This window comes from Oncorhynchus masou, chromosome 23 (assembly GCF_036934945.1).
Source record: "Oncorhynchus masou masou isolate Uvic2021 chromosome 23, UVic_Omas_1.1, whole genome shotgun sequence".
In the NCBI taxonomy this organism is placed as follows: domain Eukaryota; kingdom Metazoa; phylum Chordata; class Actinopteri; order Salmoniformes; family Salmonidae; genus Oncorhynchus; species Oncorhynchus masou.
Genome location: NC_088234.1, coordinates 14114610 through 14141452, shown reverse-complemented (window position 1 = coordinate 14141452; position 26843 = coordinate 14114610). Strand labels below are relative to the sequence as shown.

At 42.7% G+C, this 26843-nt stretch overlaps 1 protein-coding gene across 2 annotated transcripts; it reads left to right on the top strand.

The window, feature by feature from the left end:
* Positions 1–148: 148 nt before the first annotated feature.
* On the top strand, positions 149–25327 carry senp3b (SUMO specific peptidase 3b). Of its 2 annotated transcripts, none has more exons than XM_064931214.1 (11): positions 149–242; positions 1181–1975; positions 2390–2530; positions 4237–4348; positions 6547–6694; positions 17122–17169; positions 21585–21662; positions 23319–23456; positions 23695–23778; positions 23875–23925; positions 24545–25327. In XM_064931214.1, exons 2-11 carry the CDS (start codon positions 1219–1221, stop codon positions 24653–24655), a joined length of 1668 nt encoding a protein of 555 aa, XP_064787286.1. In that variant the 5' UTR covers positions 149–242; positions 1181–1218; the 3' UTR covers positions 24656–25327. The 2 variants fall into 2 exon arrangements, with proteins under 2 accessions (XP_064787286.1, XP_064787285.1); XM_064931213.1 differs by having other exon boundaries at positions 166–350.
* The last annotated feature ends 1516 nt before the right edge of the window (positions 25328–26843 follow it).

The following is a 26843-nucleotide window of genomic DNA, read 5'->3' as shown; positions in this document are numbered from 1 at the left end:
TTGTCAATCGGGTTGTTATTATAAAATCGTCTTGCTAAACTTCTACTGCTTTTTAACCCATTTTAAAACGTCCCAAATGCAATTTAAGTTATGTCCCTTATTATGCATAGTGCCGTATAACAGCAAATCATCTGTTCTAAAAGTGATGTTATTTTCTTGAAACCGGAAGTCCGGAAAGGGATCAAAGTAACGGGGGTGACTGACGATTGCTTCAACTACACCTGTCTGCTTCATTGAATGAGGTTTACTAGAACATTTGTGTCCGTTTTGATCCCAAATATAATTTAAAACACTGCGCAAACGCTTAATTGTATATAAGTCATATATTTGCACAAAACTGCAGTTTAACGGTGAGTATGGGTTAGCGTTATCTCTAACACATACGTTAGGCCGACCGGCTGTAATTTTTTTATTTTTATGTTGGCTAGTTAGCTTGCGTTAGCAGCGACATAACTAGCTAGTCTTGCTAACAGCAGCGTTTTACACATAATTTGTTATGTAGCTAACTTGCTATATTACGAATGCATTTGCTTCTACATTGTGTATGTAACCCAGTAAGGTGTAACATATACATATTTTGATGGTTAACGTAAAATTAGCTTAAGTAGGTCATGTCGAAACAACCTAAACATGTATCCATCTTTTCATTAGCTAGCTATCGTTAGCTAGTAGCTTAGCAGCTAATGGCTAACAAACTAGCTGCATACGCCAGCTGTAGCCACCTTGCCAGCTGATGTTTTACTACCTAATGAGCAGTCCTGTAATGAAAATTTGTAAAGTATGTATTCTTTTGCGTCTACAATAGGAGCGTAAACCACCACTGCCTAGCTAGCGCAATAATTACACATTCTGTTTCCTGTTTACAGCAATAATGATTAGTTAAAGTAACGTCACGTATTGGATGTAAGGATGTAAATTAGTCGATGCAAATTTAACTTATATTGAGCTGTTGACAACTACCTATGTGACATGGACAGCTTATCTAGCTAACACACACATTTGGCCAAATAATTGCAGAAATAAAAACATGGTTGCAGATTAAGCGTGCACATATGCGAGACACTTCATTTTATATATATTTGCTTATTAGTACCAGAATACCTTTACCTACTGCAAAAAAACAAACACTAACCAGTCATGTGCCATTCTTCCGTTGTCTCTCCCCTCACTCGTTCCACAGGCGACGAGCTGGCGCAGGTCGTGGGTTGCCCGTGGACCATGAGGGACAGTGGTAGCAGCCTAGCACAGAACCGCTGGCAGGGAGAGCTGGGCCTAGCTGTGGGCCAGGAAGACAGTGGAGGTGGTGGTGTAGGGATCTCTGGGGGTCACCTGGGGATGGACCCCACCTCCACCCACCAGATGCCTAGCCCCATGCACCTGAAACTGGACCAGAAAGAAAGGGAGGCCTGGGATGCTGAGTACATGGAGGAGTTGGAGCGGGAGGAGATGGAGGAGGATGGGGATGAGGAAGAAGATGAGGAAGAAGTGGATTTTGAAGAAGGTGAAGGCTGGGATGAGGAGGAGCAGGAAGAAGAAGAGGAGGAAGATGGAGAGGAGGCTGAGGTTGAATGGGAGGTCCCACACATGGTTCCCACCACATCCCTACAAGAGCAGAATCATCATCACCACCAGCTGCAAGCACCACTGGAGGATGATGACGACGACAATGACAACAACCAGGCCGAAAATAAAGCCAGGGACTTTCCCAGCAACCTTATCCAGTCCAGGCTCAATGTGCTCCGGCAGCGCAGGCTAAGGCGCTGGCGGAAGCTCCGCTCCCATTCCGGCCTTCGGTCCCGCCTTACTCAGCATTGGAAGACCTGGCGTCAGCGGGCCCTGTGGGTCGGCACCCTGGGGCACAGGAGAGCGAGGAAGTGGCCTCAGTACAGTCAGTACGCCAACCGGCACAGGAGGGGAGCAGACCCGGGCCTCAGCCCGCTGTCAGACGATGAGAGGCTCAGTGGGTCTGAACGAGGTGAGCTCCCTAGATGGGGAAGTTGTTTTTGAGAAACTGAAGGGTTGACAGTTTCGTCGATAAACAACACACTTAGATGTAGCAATACATAAAACATTTCATCTATTTTATACACATTAACGGGTACCATTAACTTGGTAGAGGAAAACAAGTGTATTGCTTAAAGCATCTGACAATGAGTGCCTTGATTTTTACCAATCTTAAACGGTGCAATCTCCACGATAATTGTCGTAATGTTTTAACTATTCCTAAACTCATACTAACCAGGATGTAAGATGACAATCATCATCATCTCTCTGTGTTGTTGGGAAGGGCCCGTAACTAAGCATTTCACTGTTCATCTACACCTGTTGTTTACCAAGCATGTGATGAATAACATTTAATTTGAATTGACTAAAGTTGTCATCCCTGCAGATGACCGGTTGAATGGTTACTCAGGAGACTACCAGTCCGTCCAGATGGGAGTTCTGGGGGAACCGGAGGCTTCCTACTCTATCGTCCGAGAGAAACCTGTGGAGGTCGCCCTCACTGAAGAACACATGAGCTGCGTGCATGGTAAACTAAAACATATAATTGTTCTTCCGGAAAATTACCTTTTCTAGTTAAATTGATTATGTTATGAAATTACTAAAACACTCTTACAAACATGTTATGCAGACTTTTCTGGCAAATACACTGTACATCAATTCATGTCATATTTCGTTAGTTGGAGAAATTAAGCTTGTTGGATGACATGGGCTGCTGTCCAAACACTTAAAAGACACACCCTATCCACTCAGCCCTCAAATTAAGTGGACACTTGATGACGTCTGACAATTATACACTTGCAGGGCAAGGAAGGATGGAAGGAATGATTTTTAAATGGACCACCCTTGGCCTGAAATTCGCCATTCGTTCATCCCGTGATGATTGTGTTTTCAGCCACCGGTAGCTTGTTTGTGCTTTATATGCGCTAGAGTCAATTATGAGTGCATGTCTACTTGTATTAATTGTATAATTATTCATGTACGCCTACTGTATGATAGCTAATTCATTTGCTAGCTAACTAACGTTAGCCTGCCTAGCTGGAACTTATGAAGGACATTTTTTTTTTTTTTTTAATTTCCAAACAAAAACATATACTTTTTACAAGACATGTTTGTGCCGTCATGTGCATTAGTAGCACAATTTCAAACTTATTTGTATTTGTTTTTACTTACACTTTTATGTTGACTAATCCATTGATGTTGTTTTTAAGTTTTCGCTGACTTTTCTTAGCGGAGGTACAATCGTTGCAAATTAAATTATGGGGAGTTTCAGGCCCCGGGGTGAACATAATTGAACACGTAAAACTGACTAAAAACGAGGGCTGAGGGGCTTACGTCGCAAACTTCCCTTGCTTGGCTAATCATTTGGACCGCCTGCCAAGATGGCGACGGGGATTGTGGACGAGGGTGTGTCTTCAAGTGTTTGGACCGCAGCCATGGTTTTACATACCAAACCTATGATGAAAATGTAAAAGGAAGGTCCAAGCTTTATTAGTCGTATGTACAGTACACACCGTCCAATGACAAGTTTACTTGAAGTTACCTTCTCCACAATGCATCAACAGTAAGAAATAATAAAAGATAAGAATATGAACATAAAGTAAATGCTTCAGTAGTATAGAATAAACATGTTAGCTGAAGGATAATACAGTAAGGCTCAATTTATAGTCCAATATTTTCACTTGCTTTGGCGAAGGGGGAATTGGGGGGGCGAGTGTATTTGGAGAGTCAGTGCAGGTGGTCAGTTCATTTCAAGGAAAATGAAAAAATCTACATCAGGTGTCAATTGATGCTCAGTTAAAGTAAGAGGCATTAAGGTTCTTCTTTCCTATTGGTATAGTTTCTTTGCACACCTGCTACCAACAGGATATGATTATAGGACTGAGCTTGGCTGCTGAAGGTCATGTAGTATCCTCTACTGTCTGTGATTTCCCCCCCCCCCACACACACATAGTAGAGTCCTCTACTGTGTGATTTATTTATTCATTTATTTTAATTTTATTTTTACTGTCTCATTTCCCCCCATAGTAGAATCCTCTGTCTGTGTGATTTCCCCCATAGTAGAATCCTCTGTCTGTATGATTACCCCCCATAGTAGAATCCTCTATGTGATTATTTTTCCCCCCCCCATAGTACAATCCCCTGTCTGTGTGATTTTCCCCCCATAGTAGAATCCTCTACTGTCTGTGTGATTCACTATTACTCTCCCAACATTCTGTTTTCCCATTCTCTCAGGGATCCTGGACGAGTCTCTCCAGAAGTATGGCAGTCTGATCCCCATCCACGCTGACGACGTGGTGGAGAAACTACAGGACATCTTCAATGACAACTTCTCACAGCCTCACAGGTCCGTCTGACCCATACACATGCAAACACACAGATATGCAAAGCAATACACGCACACCTGCGCATGGTTCACACACGGTACACATGTACAAACCCCAATGAAACATAATTTCCTGTACTGTGCAGGGACACATACACAGAGAGCGACACCATCCCAAAAAAGAAACACAATGTAGCCTAATATTTATACTAACTGATGTCGACTTGGGATCGGTAAGGAGCCTTTTAAATGTTGGCCTTAAAAAGCCTGGTTATGTTGGCCGAGGCCTGGTGGAATGTAAATAAATCTGTCCTTACAGAGAGTAGTCACGTATTCCTTCTACGCAGCACACAGAATCTAATTCTATGATTTGACTCCAAAATATGGTATTTTTACCTCTTCTTATCTGTTAAGCTATTTGAACCAAAGGGGAAGGAGAAAGGAAACCACCAACATGTTACCAGCATCACCCAAGTTCTCAGTATGCTGATGCAAGTTAGTCTTTTTGTTATGACAAGGCATTAATCTTATAAACTGAAGATGGTGACTTAAGCCATCTGTAATGCAACAGGTATTATAATGCTTTATCGAGTGTTTAGTACAGGGTTCCGCCCTGTACTCCACAAATTTCTTGTAAACAAACTATAGTTTTGGCAAGTCGGTTACGACATCTACTTTGTGCATGACACAAGTCATTTTTCCTATAATTGTTTAACCTTAAACTGAATTTTATGTGAAATCATCTATCACAATTCCAGTGGGTCAGAACACTAAGTTAACTGTGCCTTTAAACAGCTTGGAAAATTTAAAAAAATGATGTCAAGGCTTTGGAAGCTTCAGACAGGCTAATTGACACAGAGTCAATTGGAGGTGGACTTGTGGATGTATTTCAAGGCCTACTTTCAAACTCAGTGCTTCTTTGCTTGACATCATGCGAAAATCAAAATAAATCAGCCAAGACTTCAGAAAAAAAGTTGTAGTCCTCCACAAGTCTGATTTATCCTTGGGAACCATTTCCAAATGCCTGAAGGTACCACGTTCATCTGTACAAACAATAGTACGCAAGTAAAAACACAATGGGACCACGCAGCCGTCATACCGCTCAGGACACGTTCTGTCTCCTAGAGATGAACGTACTTTGGTGCGAAAAGTGCAAATCAAAAAAGTGCAGAACAACAGCAAAGGACCTTGTAAAGATGCTGGAGGAAACAGATACAAAAGTATCTATATTCACAGTAAAATGAGTCCTATAGTGACACAACCTGAAAGGCCGCTCAGCAAGGAAGAAGCCACTGCTCCAAAACCGCCATGAAAAAGCCAGACTACAGTTTAAAACTGCAAATGGGCACAAAGATGGTAGTTTTGGGAGAAATGTCCTCTGGTCTGAATAAACAAAAATAGAACTGTTTGGCCATAATGACCATTGTTATGTTTGGAGGAAAAAGGGGGAGGCTTGTAAACCGAAGAACACCATCCCAAAAGTGATGCACGGGGGTGGCAGCATCATGTTGAGGGGGTGCTTTGCTGCAGGAGGGACTGGTGCACTTCACAAAATAGATGGCATCATGAGGTAGGAAAATTATGTGGATATATAATTTCATGGTATTGGAGTGGCCATCACAAAGCCCTGAACTCAATCCTATAGAAATTTGTGGGCAGAACTGAAAAAGCTTGTGTGAGCAAGGAGGCCTACAAACCTGACTCAGTTACACCAGCTCTGTCAGGAGGAATGGTCCATAATTCATCCAACCTATTGTGGGAAGCTTGTGGAAGGCTACCCAAAACGTTTGACCCAAGTTAAACAGTTTAAAGGCAATGTTACCAAATACTATTTGAGAGTATGTAAACATCTGACCAACTGGGAATGTGATGAAAGAAATAAAAGCTGAAATAAATCATTCTCTCTACTAATTATTCTGAGATGACACATTCTTAAAATAAAGTGTTGATCCTAACTGACCTGAGACGGAGAATTTTTACTGGGATAAAATGTCAGGAATTGTGAAACTGAGTTTAAGTGTATTTGCTAAGATGTATGTAAACTTCTGACTTCAACTGTATGTATGTGTGTGTAAAAAAAAAAAAAAAAAAGTTTAATGGTTCAAGTTGTTATCCTTTACTAAAGTCATTTCCAAAAAAATACAAGGAGGCGGCCAGTATAATACAGAAAAGGTTTTGAACGTTTTATATTCCTCGTCTGATGTTTCCATGTCCAACAGGAAAGCGGTGGTGCAACACCTAATCCAGTCCTACCAGAGGTCGTCCGGCACGGCCATGGTGCGAGGGTTCCGCGTCAACTACAAGCGTCATGTCCTCACCATGGATGATCTCAGCACGCTGTACGGACAGAACTGGCTCAATGACCAGGTGGGTGGGACCCTGTACTAAACACTCTATAAAGCATTATCAGGCCTGTTGCATGCTTATAACAAGTAATAAAACAACTGTATGCCCTAAGGTGGGACCCCTGACCAAATACAACAGACTGGATTCTAACTTCATATCTGCACTTCAATTTTTGCATTTTGCGTACTTTGCAATGACGTCTTTGCATGACTTAAGCAAAATTTGTATTTGTTTGCATTTATTTATTATATTAGCTGTTATTTTTCAAGGTTCAATGCAACCATTTTTATCTCGGTATCAAATCATTTCTAGGTAACAATTTAAGTACCTTAAATTGTATTTATCACTTGCACCGAATACAACAGCTGTAGACCTTACAGTGAAATGCTTACTTACAAGCCCTTTACCAACAATGCAGTTTTAAGGAAAAAAATAAAAGTAACAAATAATTAAAGAGCAGCAGTAAAATAACAAAAGCGAGGCAAAGGTTAGTCGAGGTAATTGAGGTAATATGTGCATGTAGGTTAAAGTGACTGCATAGATTAATAGAGTGTTGCAGCAAATGCGGGGGTTGGGGGGCAGGCAATGCAAATAGTCTGGGTAGCCATTTGATTAACTGTTCGGGAGTCTTATTGCTTTGGGGTAGAAGCTGTTTAGAAGCCTTGTGGACCAAGACTTGGAGCTCCGGTAGCAGAGAGCAGTCTATGGATCTAATTGTATTTGTCATATACAAATGGTTAGGAGATGTTAATGCGAGTGTAGCGAAATGCTTGTACTTCTAGTTCTGACCATGCAGTAATATCTAACAAGTAATCTAACAATTTCACATCTACCTTATACACAAGTGTAAAGGAATGAATAAGAATATGTGCATAAAAATATATGGATGAGTGAAGGCCTACTGCTTCTTGCCTATGCTGTTCGATGGTATAGAGTACAATATATACATATATTTACACACATACATTTTCCACCAAGATAGAACTGCCAAAGGGGGCGGTGATAGACTGCAGAGTTCTGTCAATTCGAGCTTCTACTTCTAAAACTTCACCTTTCCAGAAACAAGTCTCTCACCATTGCCTCTTGCTATAGACCACCCTCGGCCCCCAGCTGTGCCCTGGACACCATATGTGAATTGATTGCCCACTCCACTATCTATCCAAAGTTAAATCTAGAATTGGCTTCCTATTTCGCAACAAAGCATCCTTCACTCATGCTGCCAAACATACCCTTGTAAAACTGACCATCCGACCAATCCTCGACTTTGGCGATGTCATTTACAAAATAGCCTCCAATACCCTAAACAAATTGGATGCAGTCTATCACAGTGCAATCCGTTTTGTCACCAAAGCCCCATATACTACCCTCCATTGCGACCTGTACGCTCTCGTTGGCTGGCCCTCGCTTCATACTCGTCACCAAACCCACTGGCTCCATGTCATCTACAAGACCCTGCTAGGTAAAGTCCCCCCTTATCTCAGCTCGCTGGTCACCATAGCATCTCCCACCTGTAGCACACGCTCCCGCAGGTATATCTCTCTAGTCACCCCCAAAACCAATTCTTTCTTTGGCCGCCTCTCCTTCCAGTTCTCTGCTGCCAATGACTGGAACGAACTACAAAAAGCACTGAAACTGGAAACACTTATCTCCCTCACTAGCTTTAAGCACCAACTGTCAGAGCAGCTCACAGATTACTGCACCTGTACATAGCCCACCTATATTTTAGCCCAAACAACTACCTCTTTCCCTACTGTATTTAATTTATTCATTTATTGTGCTCCTTTTCACCCCATTATTTTTATTTCTACTTTGCACATTCTTCCATTGCAAATCTACCATTCCAGTGTTTTACTTGCTATATTGTATTTACTTTGCCTTTACCTCCCTTATCTCACCTCATTTGCTCATTTGCTCACATCGTATATAGACTTGTTTATACTGTATTATTGACTGTATGCTTGTTTTACTCCATGTGTAACTCTGTGTCATTGTATGTGTCGAACTGCTTTGCTTTATCCAGGCCAGGTCGCAATTGTAAATGAGAACTTGTTCTCAACTTGCCTACCTGGTTAAATAAAATATTTATTTTATTTCACCATCTTCTGAGCTCGTGCTGCTAGGTGACCTAACCTGGGACATGCTTAACACCCTGGCCATCCTACAATCTAAGTTTGATGCCCTCAATCTCACACAAATTATCAATGAACCTACCAGGTACAACCCCAAATCTGTAAACACGGGCACCCTCATAGATATCATCCTAACTAACTTGCCCTCCAAAAATGACTCTGCTGTTTTCAACCAAGATCTCAGCGACCACTGCCTCATTGCCTGCATCCGTAATGGGTCTGCAGTCAAACGACCACCCCTCATCACTGTCAAATGCTCCCTAAAATGCTAGCAGGCCTTTCTAATCGACCTGGCCGGGGTATCCTGGAATGACATTGACCTCATCCCGTCAGTATAGGATGCCTGGTTATTCTTTAAAAGTGCTTTACTCACCACCTTAAATAAGCATGCTCCATTCAAAATATTTAGAACTAGGAATAGATATAGCCCTTGGTTCACTCCAGACCTGTCTGCCCTTGACCAGCACAAAAACATCCTGTGGCATTCCTCATTAGCATTGAATAGCCCCCATGATATGGAACTTTGTAATTTTTTTACCCCGTTTTCTCCCCAATTTTGCGGTATCCAATTGTTTTTTTAGTATCTACTATCTTGTCTCATCGCTACCGTACGGGCTCGGGAGAGACGAAGGTTGAAAGTCATGCGTCCTCCGATACACAACCCACAGCGCACATCCAACCCGGAAGCCAGCCGCACCAATGTGTCGGAGGAAACACCGTGCACCTGGCAACCTTGGTTAGCGCGCACTGTGCCCGGCCCGCCACAGGAGTCGCTGGTGTGCGATGAGACAAGGATATCCCTACCGGCCAACCCCTCCCTAACCCGGACAATTGTGCGTCGCCCCACGGACCTCCCGGTCGTGGCCGGTTACGACAGAGCCTGGGCGTAATCCCAGAGTCTCTGGTGGCACAGCTGGCGCTGCAGTACAGCGCCCTTAACCACTGCGCCACCCGTGAGGCCTCAATATGCAACTTTTCAGGGAAGTTAGGAACCAATATACACAGCTAGCTTTTTCAAACAGCAATTTGCATCCTGTAGTACAAACTGAAAAAAGTTCTGAGACACTGTAAAGTCCATGGAGAATAAGAGCACCACCTCCCAGCTGCCCACTGCACTGAGGCTAGGAAACACTGTCACTAACGATAAATCCACAATAATTGAGAATTTCAATAAGCATTTTTCTACGGCTGGCCATGCCTTCCACCTGGCTACCCGGTCAACAGCCCTGCGCTCCCCACAGCAACTTGCCCAAACCTCCCCCCACTTCTCTTTCACCCAAATCCAGATATCTGATGTTCTGAAAGAGCTGCAGAATCTGGACCCCTACAAATCAGCCGGGCTAGACAATCTGGACCCTCTCTTTCTAAAATTATCTGCTGAAATTATTGTAACCCCTATTTACTAGCCTGTTCAACCTCTTTCATATCGTCTGAGATTCCCATAGATTAGAAAGCTGTTGCGGTCATCCACATCTTCAAAGAGGGAGACACTCTAGACACAAACTGCTACAGACCTTTCTCTATTCTACCCTGCCTTTCTAAGGTCTTTGAAAGCCAAGTTAACAGATTACCGACCATTTTGAATCTCACCGTACCTTCTCCGCTTTGCAATCTGGTTTCAGAGCTGGTCATGGGTGCACCTCAGCCACGCTCAAGGTCCTAAACGATTTAACCGCCATCGATAAGCAACACTACTGTGCAGCCGTATTCATCGACCTGGCTAAGGCTTTTGACTCTGTCAATCACAACATTCTTATTGGCAGAATCAACAGCCTTGGTTTCTCAAATGATTGCCTCGCTTGGTTCACCAACTACGTCTCAGAGTTCAGTATGTCAAATCGGAGGGCCTGGTTGTCCGGACCTCTGGCAGTCTCTATGGGGGTGCCACAGGGTTCAATTCTCTCTTCTCTGTATACATCAATGATGTTGCTCTCGCTGCTGATTTTTTTTGTTGATCCACCTCTACGCAGACGACACCATTCTGTATACCTCTGACCCTTCGTTGGACACTGTGTTGACTAACCTCCAGATGAGCTTCAATGCCATACAACTCTCCTTCCGTGGCCTCCAACTGCTCTTAAATGCAAGTAAAACTAAATGTATGCTCTTCAACCGATCGCTGCCCGTACCTGCCTACCCGTCCAGCATCACTACCCTGGGCGGTTCTGACTTAAATGTGGGCAACTACAAATACCTAGGTGTCTGGTTGGACTGTAAACTCTCCTTCCAGGCTTTCATTAAACATCTCCAATACAAGATTTCATCTAGAATTGGCTTCCTATTTCGCAACAAAGCCTACTTCACTCATGCTGTCAAACATACCCTTGTAAAACTGACCATCCTACCGATCCCCGACTTCAGCCATGTCATTTACAAAATAGCCTCCAACATTCTACTCAGCAATTTGGATGTAGTTTATCACAGTGCCATCTGTTTTGTCACCAAAACCCCATCTACTAGCCAAAACTGCGACCTGTATGCTCTCGTTGGCTGGCCCTCGCTACATATTCGTCGCCAAACCCACTGGCTCCAGGTCATCTATAAGTCTTTGCTAAAGCCCCGCCTTATCTCAGCTCACTGGTCACCATAGCAACACCCACCCATAGCACGTGCTCCAGCAGGTATATTTCACTGGTCATCCCCAAAGCCAACACCTACTTTGGCTGCCTTTCCTTCCAGTTCTCTGCTGCCAATGACTGGAATGAATTGCAAAAATCACTGAATCTGGAGAGTTATATCTCCCTCACTAGCTTAAAGCATCAGCTGTCAGAGCAGCTTACCGATCACTGTCCCTGTACACAGCCAATCTGTAAATAGCCCACCCAACTACCTCATCCCTATGTTTTTGCTATTTTGCACCCCAGTATCTCTACTTGCACATCATCATCTGCACATCTATCACTCCAGTGTTAATGCTAAATTGTAATTATTTTGCCTCTATGGCCTATTTATTGCTTTACCCCTCTTATCTTACCTCATTTGCACATGCTGTATATAGATTTTTCTACTATACTATTGATTGTATGTTTGTTTATTCCATGTGTAACGGTTCCTGCTTTGCTTTATCTTGGCCAGGTCGCAGTTGCAAATGAGAACTTCTTCTCAACTAGCCCACCTGGTTAAATAAAGGTGTAATATATTATATAACATGGAATAGTTTAAAGTGGCTAGTGATACATTTATTACATCCAATTTATTATTATTAAAGTGGCTAGAGATGAGTCAGTATGTTGGCAGCAGCCACTCCATGTTAGTGATGGCTGTTTAACATTCTGATGGCCTTGAGATTGAAAAACAGCTTTTGTCTCTCGGTCCCAGCTTTGATGCACCTGTACTGACCTCGCCTTCTGGATGATAGCGGGGTGAACAGGCAGTGGCTCGGGTGGTTGTTGTCCTTGATGATCTTTATGGCCTTCCTGTGGTGTAGGTGTCCTGGAGGGCAGGTAGTTTGCTCCCGGTGATGCGTTGTGCAGACTTCACTACCCTCTGGAGAGACTTACGGTTGTGGGCGAAACAATTGCCATACCCGGCTGTGATACAGCCCGACAAGATGCGCTCAATTGTGCGTCTGTAAAAGTTTGAGTGTTTTTGGTGACGAGCCAAATTTCTTCAGCCTCCTGATGTTGAAGAAGCGCTGCTGCGCCATGCTGTCTGTGTGGGTGGACCATTTCAGTGTGTCCGTGATGTGTACGCCGAGGAACTTAACTTTCCACCTTCTCCACTACTGTCCCGTCTGTGTGGATAGGGGGCTGCTCCCTCTGCTGTTTCCTGAAGTCCACGACCATCTCCTTTGTTTTGTTGACATTGAGTGTGAGAATATTTTCCTGACACTACACACAGAGGGCCCTCCTCCCTGTAAGCCGTCTCGTCGTTGTTGGTAATCAAGCCTACCACTGTAGTGTCGTCTGCAAACTTGATGATTCAGTTGGTGTGCATGGCCGTGCAGTCGTGGGTGAACAGGGAGTACAGGAGATGGCTGAGAACGCACCCTTGTGGGGCCCCAGTGTTGAGGATCAGCGGGGTGGAGATGTTGTTTCCTACCCTCACCACCTGGGGGCAGCCCGTCAGGAAGTCCAGGACCCAGTTGTGCAGGGCAGGGTCGAGTCCCAGGGTCTCGAGCTTGATGATGAGTTTGTAGGGTTCTATGGTGTTAAATGCTGAGCTGTAGTCAATGAACAGCATTCTTGCATAGGTATTCCTCTTGTCCAGAAGGTTAGGGCAGTGTGATTGTAATTGCGTCGTCTGTGGACCTATTGGGGAGGTAAGCAGATTGGAGTGGGTCTAGGGTGTCAGGTAGGGTGAAGGTGATGTGGTCCTTGACTAGTTTCTCAAAGCGCTTCATGATGACGGAAGTGAGTGCTACGGGGCGGTAGTCATTTAGCTCAGTTACCTTAGCTTTCTTGGGAACAGGAACAATGCTGGCCCTCTTGAAGCATGTGGGAACAGCAGACTGGGATAAGGATTGATTGAATATGTCTGTAAACACAACATCCAGCTGGTCTGCACATGCTCTGAGGACTCGGCTAGTGGTGCCGTCTGGGCCGGCAGCCTTGTGAGGGTTAAAACGTTTAAATGTTTTAGTAACGTTGGCTGCAGTGAAAGAGAGCCTGCAGGTTTTGGTAGCGGGATGTGTTGGTGGCACTGTATTGTCCTCAAAGCGAGCCAAGAAGTTGTTTAGTTTGTCTGGGAGCAGGACATCGTGGTCAGCGACGGGGCTGGTTTTTCTTTTGTAGTCCATGATTGACTGTAGACCCTGCCACATACCTCTCGTGTCTGAGCCGTTGAATTGCGACTCTACTTTGTCTCTATACTGACACTTAGTTTAGTGGTACATCACCGCCGATGCACTTGCTAATAAACTCGCTCACCGAATCAGCGTATTCATCAATGTTATTGTGCGACGCTATGCGGAACATATCCCAGTCCACGTGATCGAAGCATGGAATCCGATTGGTCGGACCAGCGTTGAACAGACCTGAGCACGGGCATTTCCTGTTTTTAGTTTTAGTATGACTAGGGTGGCTGGAGTCTTTGACCGTATTTAGGGCCTTCCTCTGACACCGCCTGGTATTGAGGTCCTGGATGGCAGAAGCTTGGCCCCAGTGATGTACTGGTCCGTACGCACTACCCTCTAGTGCTTTGCGGTCGGAGGCCAAGCAGTTGAAATACCAGGCAGTGATGCAACCAGTCAGGATGCTCTCTGGTGCAGTTGTAGAACTTTTTGAGGATCTGGGGACCCATGCCAAATCTTTCCTGTCACCTGAGGGGGAATAGGCTTTGTCATGCCCTCTTCACGACTGTCTTGATGTGTTTGGACCATGATAGTTTGTTGGTGATGTGGACACCAAGGAACTTGAAGCTCTCAACTGGCTCCTCTACAGCCCCGTGGATGAGAATGGGACCGTGCTCTGTCCTACTTTTCCTGTAGTCCACAATCATCTCCTTTGTTACGTTGAGGAAGAGGTTGTTGTTCTGGCACCACATGGCCCGGTTCTGACCTCCTCCCTATAGGCTGTCTCATCTTTCTTGGTGATCAGGCCTACCACTGTTGTCATCTGCAAAACTTAATGATGGTGTTGGAGTCGTGCCTGGCCATGCAGTCATGAGCGAACATGGCGTACATGCCCTAAGGGGCTCCCTTGTTGAGGATCAGGAGTCGCGGATGTGTTGTTACCTACCCTCACCACCTGGGGGTGGCCCGTCAGGAAGTCCAGGATCCAGTTACAGAGGGAGGTGCTTTGTCCCAGGGTCCTTAGCTTAGTGATGAGCTTTCAGGGCACTATGGTGTTGAACGCTGGACTGTTGTCATTGAATAGAATTCTCACATAGGTGTTCCTTTTGTCCAGGTGGGAAAGTGCAGTGTGGAGTGCAATAGAGAGAGCATTGTCTGTGGATCTGTTGGGGCGATATGCAAATTAGAGTGGGTCTTGGGTTTCTGGGATAATGGTGTTGATGTGAGCCATGACCCAGCCTTTCAAAGCACTTCATGGCTACAGATGTGAGTGCTACGAGTCGGTAGTCAGTAAGGCAGGTTACTTTTGTGTTCTTGGGCACAGGGACTATGGTGGTCTGCTTGAAACATGTTGGTATTACAGACTCTGTCAGAGATGGGTTGAAAATGTCAGTGAAGACACTTGCCAGTTGGCCAGAGCATGCTTGGAGTACACATCCTGGTAATCCATCTGGTCTTGTGAATGTTGAACTGTTTAAAGGTCTTACATTGGCTACGGAGAGTTATCACCCAGTCGTACAGTACAACTGATTCTCTCATGCATGTTTGTGTTGCTTGCCTCAAAGCTAGCATAGAAGTAATTTAGTTTGTCTGGTAGTTTCGTCACTGGGCAGCTCGCGGCTATGCTTCCCTTTGTAGTCTAATAATTTGCAAGTCATGCCACATCTGACGAGCGTTGGAGCCGGTGTAATGCGATTCAATCTTAGTTCTGTATTGCCTGTTTGTTGGATGATGTTGCTTCCGAGTTAGTCCCGCTCCTTGAAGGCGGCAGCTCTAACCTTTAGCTCCATGCGGTTGTTCCATCCAATTGGCTCCATGGTTAGGTTTCCATCCAATTGGCGTCAGATTTTTATGCAGATTTGAGTATTCGCATTAAGAAAATATGCAAATGTTCTTACAAGTGGTTCGTTTCCACCAAATGGACTTTTTATCCCCCAAAAAAATTGTACCGAATAATAATCTAAAGTTCAATGTGTTTCCATTGTATTTTCAAATCTACCTTAGTGTTAAATGGCAAATGTGCCTATTTTGGTCATGGCACATGCACCCTTACTAACAACTCAGAATGCTGTGTGGGTAGACTTGTCTTCCCAAACTCGGTCCCTGGGATCCCCCTGGGTGCACATTTTTGGTTTTGCCTAAACACTACACAAAATAACCAACACATCAAGCTTTGATTATTTTAATCAGCTGTGTCGTGCTAGGTCAAATCCAAAACGTGCACCCAGGTGGGGCCCCAGGACCCAGTTTGGGAAAGCCCTGGTCTACATGAGATTATGGATAAGAGCAAGAATATTTTTTTTGTCAAATGGCAGCCAAGCATTGATCCTTTTATTTATTTTTTAAGAGCATCATGCTCACCACCCTGTGAAGTTCTTAATTTATTTAATCTGTATCTTAACAAAATGCATGGTTTTTCTAGTTGTAGTGCGAGGAAGGTCAGTGCTATTCTGAATTTTTGGGACATCCTGACTCTAAACCCTAACCTTCATCTCCACCCTAACCTTATCCCTTACCTTAAAGGGATAGTTCAGGGTTTTGGTAATGAGGCCCTTTTTCTACTTCCCCAGAGTCGGGTGAACTTGTGGATATCATTTTTGTATTTATGCTAACTAGGTCAATTGCTAAGTAATGTTAGCGCAATGACTGGAGGTCTTATGGTATCTGCGTGCTAGCAGATAGCGCAATGACTGGTAGTCTAGGTTAACGCTAGTTATCATTGGTTCATGAAACTACCTCTCACTTCCTTCATACTGTACACCAAGACATAAAAATTGTATCCAATAGTTCATATGACTTTGGGGAAGTAGATTAAGGGCCTCAATGCCCAAATCCAGAAGTGTCCCTTTTCCATTTTTTAAATTTTATTTCAACTTCAATGGGATAGGGACGTCCCAAGGATCCCAGATAACATGGACATTGGGAGGACCACACACACCATCGTGTGACTCCAAGTTTACTTCTATATGAAGGTTATTATAATCAATATTTGCCCATAAAGGCATTTACACTGGAATTTCTCGCATAATTAATTTTACTTCACGAAAAGATCCCACCACGTCGAACTAACAAATGATGTCTGCGTTTATAAAATTGTACCGAAACTACCTGTTTCCATCACAGCTGTGATTTTTATTTAATTTATTTATACAGTATAACTTTACTTGCATAAAAACTGTGGATCGAAACAACATAGTTACTGTGATTGTTTTTCGATTAAAATACTCAAAAATAAACAAATAGCAATTTCTCAAGCAAGAGTTTTGCCATGACTGTCTGGGAGTGGTCTGAGTGGGGAGGGGAAAACTAGCTGTTGGCAGAGGTTTGGAACTCTCATTGATCTATTAATGAATTTACTGCCTGGTGATGTCACCAGGTAAGTGTCAACTCCATCCCACAGATTATTATTTTTTTTTCAAAACCGCTTTTACAACTAAAAGGGTAGTAACATTTTCACAATTTTACAGTATTATTCCAAACTGTAAGTGTGTAGATGGAGCACAGGAACATCATGTTTTACAGCACTGGGCCTTTAAACTGTTTAAAAGCAAGGCATTGTACATTGTGGTGATAAAATGTTTCTTCAGGTCATGAACATGTATGGTGACCTTGTGATGGACTCGGTGCCCGAGAAGGTAGGAAAACATTTACAACATACTTCCACAAAATCCATGATGTTTTTCCCCTCCACAGAAAAACCATGTACAGTGCCTCAAGTAAGTATTCATACCCCTGACTTATTCCAATTTTTTTTTTACCCATCTACACACAATACTGCATAATGATAGTGAAAACATGTTTTTTGATAGTTCTATACTTCATTTTCAATATATTACCACATTTGCATAAGTATTAACTAGAGGTTGACCGATTTATGATTTTTCAATGCCGTTTAATCGGACGATTTATTTTTTTATTTTTTTATATAAATGTATTTGTAATAATGACAATTACAACAATACTGAATGAACACCTATTTTAACTTAATATAATACATCAATAAAATCAATTTAGCCTCAAATAATGAAACATGTTCAATTTGGTTTAAATAATGCAAAAACAAAGTGTTGGAGAAGTAAAAGTGCAATATGTGCCATGTAAAAAAGCTAATGTTTGAGTTCCTTGCTCAGAACATGAGGACATATGAAAGCTGGTGGTTCCTTTTTTTAACAGGAGTCTTCAACATTCCCAGGTAAGAAGTTTTAGGTTGTAGGAATTATAGGACTATTTCTCTCTATACGATTTGTATTTCATATACCTTTTGACTATTGGATGTTCTTATAGGCACTTTAGTATTGCCAGTGTAACAGTATAGCTTCCGTCCCTCTCCTCGCCCCTACCTGGGCTCGAACCAGGAACACATAGACAACAGCCACCCTTAAAGCAGCGTTACCCATGCAAAGCAAGGGGAACAACCACTCCAAGTCTCAGAGCGAGTGTTTGAAACGCTATTAGCGCGCACCCTGCTTACTAGCTAGCCATTTCACATCGGTTACACCAGCCTAATCTCGGGAGTTGATAGGCTTGAAGTCATAAACAGCTCAATGCTTGAAGCACAGCGAAGAGCAGCTGGAAAAATGCACAAAAGTGCTTTTTGAATGAATGCGTACGAGCCTGCTGGTGCCTACCACCGCGCAGACTGCTATAAAATATCAAATATCAAATCATAGACTTAATTATAACATAACACACAGAAATACGAGCCTTAGGTCTTTAATATGGTTGAATCTATCATCTCGAAAACAAGATGTTTATTTCAGTGAAATACGGACCGTTACGCATTTTATCTAACGGGTGGCATCCCCAAGTCTAAATATTCCTGTTACATTGTACAACCTTCAATGTTATGTCATAATTACGTAACATTCTGGCAAATTAGACGGCCCAAACTGTTGCATATACACTGACTCTTCGTGCAATGAACGCAAGTGAAGGGACACAATTTCACATGGTTAATATTGCCTGCTAACCTGGATTTCTTTTAGCTAAATATGCAGGTTTAAAAATATATACTTCAATGTATTGATTTTAAGAAAGGCATTGATGTTTATGGTTAGGTACACATTGGAGCAACGATACGCACCGCATCAATTATTTACAACGCAGGACACGCTAGATAAACTAGTAATATCATCAACCATGTGTAGCTAACTAGTGATTATGATTGATTGCTTGTTTTTTAAAAGATAAGTTTAATGCTAGCTAGCAACTTACCTTGGCTTCTTACTGCAGTCTCCTCGTGGAGTGCAATGTAATCAGGTGGCTAGAGCGTTGGACTACTTAACTGTACAGTTGCAAGATTGAATCCCCGAGCTGACAAGGTAAAAATGTCATTCTGCCCCTGAACAAGGCAGTTAACCTACCGTTAGGCCGTCATTGAAAATAGAATGTGTTCTTAACTGACTTGCCTAGTTAAATAAAGGATAAATAAAGGTGTTTTAAAAAATATGCCTAATCGGTGTATAGAAATACCTAAATCGGCTATTCCGATTTATCGGTTGACCTCTAGGATTAACTTAGTAGAAGCTCCTTTGGCGGCGTTTACAACTGAGTCGTGTTGGATGTCTATCAGCTTTGCACATCTGCATTTGGGGATTATTCTCCCATTCTTCCTTGCAGATTTTCTCAAGCTTTAAGTTAGATGGGGAGCGGCGGTGAATAACAATCTTCAAGTCTCCACAGATTTTCAACACGATTCAAGTCTGGGACATTCAAGGACTTTCACATTCTTGTTCTGAAGCCATTCTAGCGTTGCTTTGGGTCAATGTCCTGTTGGAGTGTCAATCTTCGCCCCAGTCTGTCATTTGCACTCTGAAGCAGGTTCTCATCAAGGATTTGCCTGTATTTGCCTCCATTCATTGTTCCTTCTATCCTTACCAGTCTCACAGTCCCTGCCGCTCAAAAGCTACCCCATTGCATGATGCTGCCACCAATGTTCCCTCAATTTTATTCCAGCACTGAGCAAATGTCAGGTCTGGTGAGCGCAAACTTCTGTGCAACTTCCAGCGCATGTTTACTGTGAACACAGGCTTTATCCGCTTTTTAAGTTACAGTAGTCAAGTAGGCTACAATATCTATTTGATCATAATGTAGGCCTACCAGAGTGGCCTACCATCAAAAACAATGGAGAAAATGGCTTGGCTGCTACTGTAGGCTAGTGTTCAATGTAGACCTACATTCCATGAGACTTTTGAAAAAGTCATGCAGTGCTTGACATTAACCTGCTCATCCACTTGTCCTTCAGACAAGGTGACTGAAAATGGTGGTTGATGCAAGAAACCACTTTACAAAATAAAATACATTATTATTCCCATACTGTTATTACAGGGAATCAGGCAAATTATGCTACCCTCTGCCTATTGGCTACTTAGCTTATTCAAGCCTGTCTCAAAATACAACACTGCCCCTTTAAGATAAAAAAAATAAAAGCTCTTCACCTGACTAGCTTTTCAAAGATGTCTAGAAATGTTGCTGACTACAAATGGTCTGACTGGGCTAATAACTCACTAACTAGCCAAGGATATGAACTGTGCACACATGGCTAAATGCAGCTTTCGCTTTGATCTCAAAACAAGCGCATCGACTCACCACCGCTCATGCTGTAAACACAGTCCAGTTCAAATAAATGGCACAAATCTATATATGGCAATGGTCTATTTCCATATAGGGATACCGCAGCTCTGAACGGTTATTCCACAGCGGTCTGTGTAAAGTAGGTGCTTAGTTGTGCTGAGTCAATGCAATGGAATCCTACTTCAATGCATTCTGCCTATAACAAAATGTCTTGCATACTAAGTCTGATATTTCTTCTGTGTGACAGCTTAGAGGGAACATTGGTCACCACCATGCTTCATGGGAGGGATGGTGTTCGATAGGTGATGAGTTGTGACTGGTTTTGCTCTGCATTCAGGCCAAAGAGTTCCACTTTTTTGTCTCTTCAGACCAGACTCTTTTGTCTTTCACGTGCCTTTATGCAAACTCCAGGCTTGCTGTCATGTTGCTTTTTCTTAGGAGTGGCTTCAGTCTTGCCATTCTCCCATAAATGCCAGATTGGTGAAGTGCTGTAGAGATGGTTTTCCTACTGGAAGGTTCTACCATCTGAGCCAAGGAACTCTAAAACTGTAGATCTAAAATCAGTGGTAATTTAGTTCTTGGTCACCAAGGTCATTCTTGCACATTTGGTTGGATGGCCATCTTTAGTCTGGCTAGATCCATATTTTTTATTTTTTTACTTCCCCAGTGATGGAGACCACTGCTCTTGGAAACTTACAACACTCTAGAAATTGTTTTATACCCTTCCCCAATTGTATCCCGAAGATCTATGAACAGTTTGTTGGACTTCATGGTATAATTTCTGCTCTGACATGCACTGTCAACTGTGGGACCTTACATAGACGAGTGTGTTTCTTTCTAAATGATGTCCAAACAATTTGAATTGGCCACAGGTAGACTCTCAAGTTGTAGTGACATTGCGAGGATGATCAAAGGGAATTGGATGCCCCTGAGCTCAATTTGTAGTGTCATAGCAAAGGGGTGTGAATACTTACTGTACCAGTCAAAAGTTTGGTCACACGTACTCATTCCAAGATTGTTCTTTATTTTTACCATTTTCTATGTTGTAGAATAGTAGTAAAGACATCGCAACCAAAAAAGTGTTAAACATATTTAAATTCAGGTTCTTCAAGGTAGCCACCCTTTGCCTTGATGACAGTTTCATGCTTGCACTCTCTCAACCAACTTGTGTTATTTCCTAGTTTTGAGGGCTTCACTATTCTACAATGTAGAAAATAGTTTTTAAAAAAAAATCCTTGAATGAGTAGGTGTGTTCAAACTTTTGACTTGTACTGTATGTAAATGAGCTCTGTTTCATTCTCAATACATTTGTAAAATTTTCAAAAACACTTTCACTTTGTCATTATGGAGTATCGTGTTAGATGGGTGAGAAAATAAATACAAAGTTGATTTAAGTCAAGGAGTATTAATACTTTCTGAAGGCACTATATTCAGTGAATGAGAATACCTGTACCATCCGTCTTGCTCCCTCTCTCAGGTTCACTTCTTCAACAGTTTCTTTTACGACAAGTTGAGGACGAAAGGCTACGATGGAGTCAAACGATGGACAAAGAACGTAAGAAACCCTATTCATCCCATAAATGTTTTCTTTTCCCCCTTACGCTGGCTTTTCATGATCCTCTGTCAATCCATTTTCCATTGAAATTGTAGCATACCTCACTGAACAAAAATGATAAATGCAACATTTTAAAGTGTTGGTCCCATGTTTCATGAGCTGAAATAAAAGATCCCATATGTTCAAAACACACAAAGCTTATTCCTCTTATTTTGTGCACAAACGTGTTTACATCCCTGTTAGTGTTTCTCCTTTGCCAAGATAATCATCCACCTGACAGGTGTGGCATATTAAGAAGCTGATTAAACCGCATGATCATTACACAGGTGCACCTTGTGCTGGGGACATTAAAAGGCCACTCCTAAAATGTGCACTTCTGTCACAATACAATGCGACAGATGTCTCCAAGTTTTGAGGGAGCGTGCATTTGGCATGTTGACTGTTGGAATGTCCACCAGAGCTGTTAACATTAAGTTCTCTACCATAAGCCGCCTCCAATGTCATTTTGGTGAATTTTGGCAGTACGTCCAACCGGCCTCACAACTGAAGATCATGTGTATGTGTGGGTGAGCAGTTTGCAGATGTCAACGTAGTGAACAGAGTGCCCCATAGTGGGGTTATGGTATGGGCGGGCATAAGCTACGGAGAACACAGTTTACATTTTATCGAAGGCAATTTGAATGCATAGATATACCGTGAGGAGACCCTGAGGCCCATTGTTGTGCCATTCATCCGCAGCCATCCTCATGTTTCAGCATGATAATGCACGACCCCATGTCGCAAGGATCTGTACACAAGTCCTGGAAGCTGAAAATGTCCCAGTTCCATGGCCTGCATACTCACCAGGCATGGCACCCATTGAGCATGTGTGGGATGCCCTGGATTGACGTTTATGACTGCGTGTTCCAGTTCCTGCAACTTCACACAGTCATTGAAGAGTGGACAACATTCCACAGACCACAATCAACAGCCTAATCAACTCTAAGCGAAGGAGATGTTACGCTGCATGAAGGAAATGGTGGTCACTGGTTTTCTGATCCACACCCCTAAATGACCTTTTTAAGTATCTGTGACCAACTGATGCATATCTGTATTCCCAGTCATGTGAAATCTATAGATTAGTGCTGAATTAATTGATTTCAATTGACTGATTTCCTTATGAACTGTAACTTGCATACATTTCAAAGATTTTAGTATCTTGCGTTTTTTATATTATTTTTCAGTGTACTTACCTGGCAGGTTTACCCAGGCGAAGCCATGGCATTCAGCTTTTGATGTCATTTTAGCTAGCTCTAATGGTGCCTTTAGATGGTACAAGCTAGACAGCAAAACGGATTTCATAGTTTTTCTATTTGAGCATGACGGTAAATGTCGTCAGCCTCCACGGTAGACGGGACTTGTCGCCAGAGTTAAAATATTTCAACTTTTGCCGTCTGCTGTAGTGTTGTTTCCTACCGCACGTTGATTGTACTAGTGTGTAGTCGTCTTTACAAATGTATTTTGTTAAAGTGCTGAACAGAAACCCAAGTCTTAACCCTTCCCCAAGAGCAAACCAGGACAGACAACACTTTCACTTCAACCCTTTCTCTCTTTCCCCTCTCGGATGGAAAATAGCACATATTACGTGTTGTTATTCATCATCATGCTCTCACTCAGGTGGACATATTCCAGAAGGACCTGCTGTTGATCCCCATCCACCTGGAGGTCCACTGGTCCCTGGTCAGTGTGGACATCCCCCGTAGGGCCATCACCTACTTCGATTCCCAACGCACACTTAACCGACGCTGCCCAAAGGTGAGTGCCTGACTGCCACTCGTGACTGTCAGATTAGAACAAGTCCTAAAAATCACCAATATTTATTTAGTCTGTGTTTTGAAGTGGGACTGAAATAGTTGACAGTACTCATTTTGGGCATTAGGTATTTTATATTTAGGAGCCAGTATTAAAGCAGTTAAATGTGAAGTTGCGGACAGCATCAGGCCACTTCAAGAACTGGTCTCTCTAAATGATCTGCTCTTTTCCACCACCTCAGCATATTGCAAAGTACCTGCAGGCGGAGGCTGTCAAGAAAGACCAGAGAGATTTCCTCACAGGGTGGAAAGGCTATTTCAAAATGGTATGTCAACATTTCTCAGGAATTAACAACCAGGTGATTGTTTGACTGTGTCGGAGAATATGTTGTTTTACCAAAACATTTCGATGTGTGTTTCAGAATGTTGGTCGCCAGAACAATGACAGTGACTGCGGAGCGTTCGTTCTTCAGGTGGGTCCTAAGTATAATCCTAGATGTTCATACTTGGATCTTGAGCCATGGTTCATAGCTGTCCATGTACGTCACACTCTTGTGCTGAATTCCAAATCAAGCCTAAAGACTTAGACACTCCTTTAAATCAGGATTGTATTAGGATCACCATTAGCGTTTGCAAATGCAGCAGCCACTCTTCCTGGGGTCCAAATGAAACATGACATAATACAGAACACTAATAGACAAGAACAGCTTAAGGACAGAAGTACATTTTTAAAAATAAGATTATAGAAATAACAAATATCCAAAACACTAGGATTTAATAGGTTTGATATGATAACCGCTTGACCTTGCCTTCTGATGGCTAGCTGGAACCATTTGGTGCCAGAAGGCCTGGACACTGCTTTGGGGCCCTTTGTTCACGACACTAGGGCAGGGTTTCCCCAACTCTGTCCTCAGTACACCCCTGGGTGTACTTTTTTTTTTTTTTTTTTTTTTTTTTTTTCAACTCTACAAGCTTTGATTATTTGAATCAGCTGTGTAGTGCTTGGGCCAAAACCTGCACCCAGGCAGGGCCTGGGACAGAGTTTGGGAAACACTGCACTATGTCTAACCTCTCTCTCTGTGTTCCTTCCAGTACTGCAAGACTCTGGCCCTGGGGCAGCCGTTCAGCTTCGGCCAGCAGGATATGCCCAAACTGAGAAGACTCATGTACAAAGAACTGTGTCACTGCAAGCTCTCGCTGTGACGCCACGCCCTCTGAGGATTCTTAGTGAAGAAGCGGCAGATTCTAAAGAGGAAGTGAGGGATGGTTCTAACAAGCTATGGTTAAGCTAGTGACTGAAAGGAAAAAAGTGTTACATTTCAAAGGAACATTTTTCTCTTCACAACGACATCCAGAGACTTTACTACTTACTTTAAGTCAGGAGGGCATTTTATATTTTCTCCCCACGTGTTTTCTACCCTCTTTCTGTTTTTCTCCCTTGACACCCCCCCCCCTAGTTTTTAATTTTCATGTCCATGGTTGTTTCCTTGTGGTTGACAGAGGCCAAGTCTAAGAGTGCGTCCTAAATGGCTCAATGTTCCCTATGTAGTGTACTACTTTTGACCCTAGCCTTATGGGCCTTGATCAGATGCAGTACAAGGTATAGGTAATAGGCTTCCTTTTGGGACGTAAACCATGTCTGCTATTCTCTGACAGTGAAACTGTATTTTAACATTTTTTAAAACCATTTTATTTGGACTTGGGAGACTCTCTCTCTTTCTCTCAACAGATTTATCACCTTATTGACGCAGGAGCCCCCCAAACAGACAAGATTGGAGTGGAAACAAGTGGTTATTCTAGCTTCTTTACTTAAGTTCTTGTTTTTTGTTCCTCCCTCTCGTCAGTAAAAAATAAAAAATAAACATGTTGCTAATGCTTATTGTTCATGGTGTTTTGAGGGCAGTGATGATTTGTTTCTTATTTTGATTCAAATAAAAAAACTATCTGACTAGTTCATGTTGACGTCATATGGGTTGGACCATGTCGGTTACAAACAACTTTGGATCCCAAATGGCAGCCTATGCCCCTTTTTAATAGTGCATCACTTTTGACCAGGGAAGCACATGTTCTTCACAGTGGTATTACATCATATTTCCCTCTTTCTTTTAGTAACTAAAAGCACATTGTTGATCGGTATCATGTGTTAAGTTTTTTTGTGTTTTGAGCAGAAGTCAGATGGAACATAAGTCAATTATCTTTTAAAAAGCATTTATTGAATTTATTAGACTAAAAAATAAAATAAAAATGCATACATAAAGGTGCTCCTGCCGGTGACGCCTCCACTTAGAATTTCAGAAAATCATCAAAGATAACACAAGTGGTAATTCAACAAGATTAGGCGGCAATAGTGGCAACCGACAATGATAGACACAGTTGATAAGAATAAACAAACACAGGGAAGAGATGAATGGAAGTTGAATATTTCTGTCATGTATTAAGAGAATATATTTAAATTGAGGAATAAGATGGTTTTTCATGAAGATGCAAAATTTGGCAATGGAGTAAAAGTAACGATACCTTAATGACTCAAGTGAAAGTCACCCAGTAAAATACTACTTAAGTACATTTAAAAACAAATACTGAGTTTTACTTAAGAATCAAAAGTAAATGTAATTGCTAAAATATACTACAGTATCAAAAGTATACATTTCAAATTCCCTATATTAAGCAAGCCAGACTGCATGATTTGTCTTGATTTAAAAAAATATATATAATTACGGATAGCCAGTGGCACACTTCAACGCTCCGACATAATTTATAAACTAAGCATTTCTGTTTCGTGAGTCTGCCAGATCGGAGGCAGTAGGGATGACTGGGTATTTTCTCTTGATAAGGGTGTGAATTATACATCTGCGTGAAGGTGCCTAGGGCATGCTGCAAGGAGGCATGAGGACTGCAGATGTGGCCAGGGCAATTAATTGCAATGTTTGTACTGTGAGATGCCTAAGACAGCGCTGCTGGGAGACAGGACGGACAGCTGATCGTCCTCGCAGTGACAAACCACGTGTAACAACACCTGCACAGGATCGGTACATTCCAACATCACACCTGCGGGACAGGTACAGGATGACAACAAGTGCCCGAGTTACACCAGGAACGCACAATCCCTCCATCAGTGCTCAGACTGTTCTCAATAGTCTGAGAGGCTGGAGTGAGGGCTTGTAGGCCTGTTGTAAGGCATGTCCTCACCAGACATCACCGGCAACAATGTCGCCTATGGGCACAAACCCACCGTCGCTGGACCAGACAGGACTGGCAAAAAGTGCTCTTCACTGACAGGTCGCGGTTTTATATCACCAGGGGTGATGGTCGGATTCTCGTTTATCGTTCAAAGGAATGAGCGTTACACCGAGGCCTCAGGATCGATTTGGAGTTGGAAGGTCCATCATGG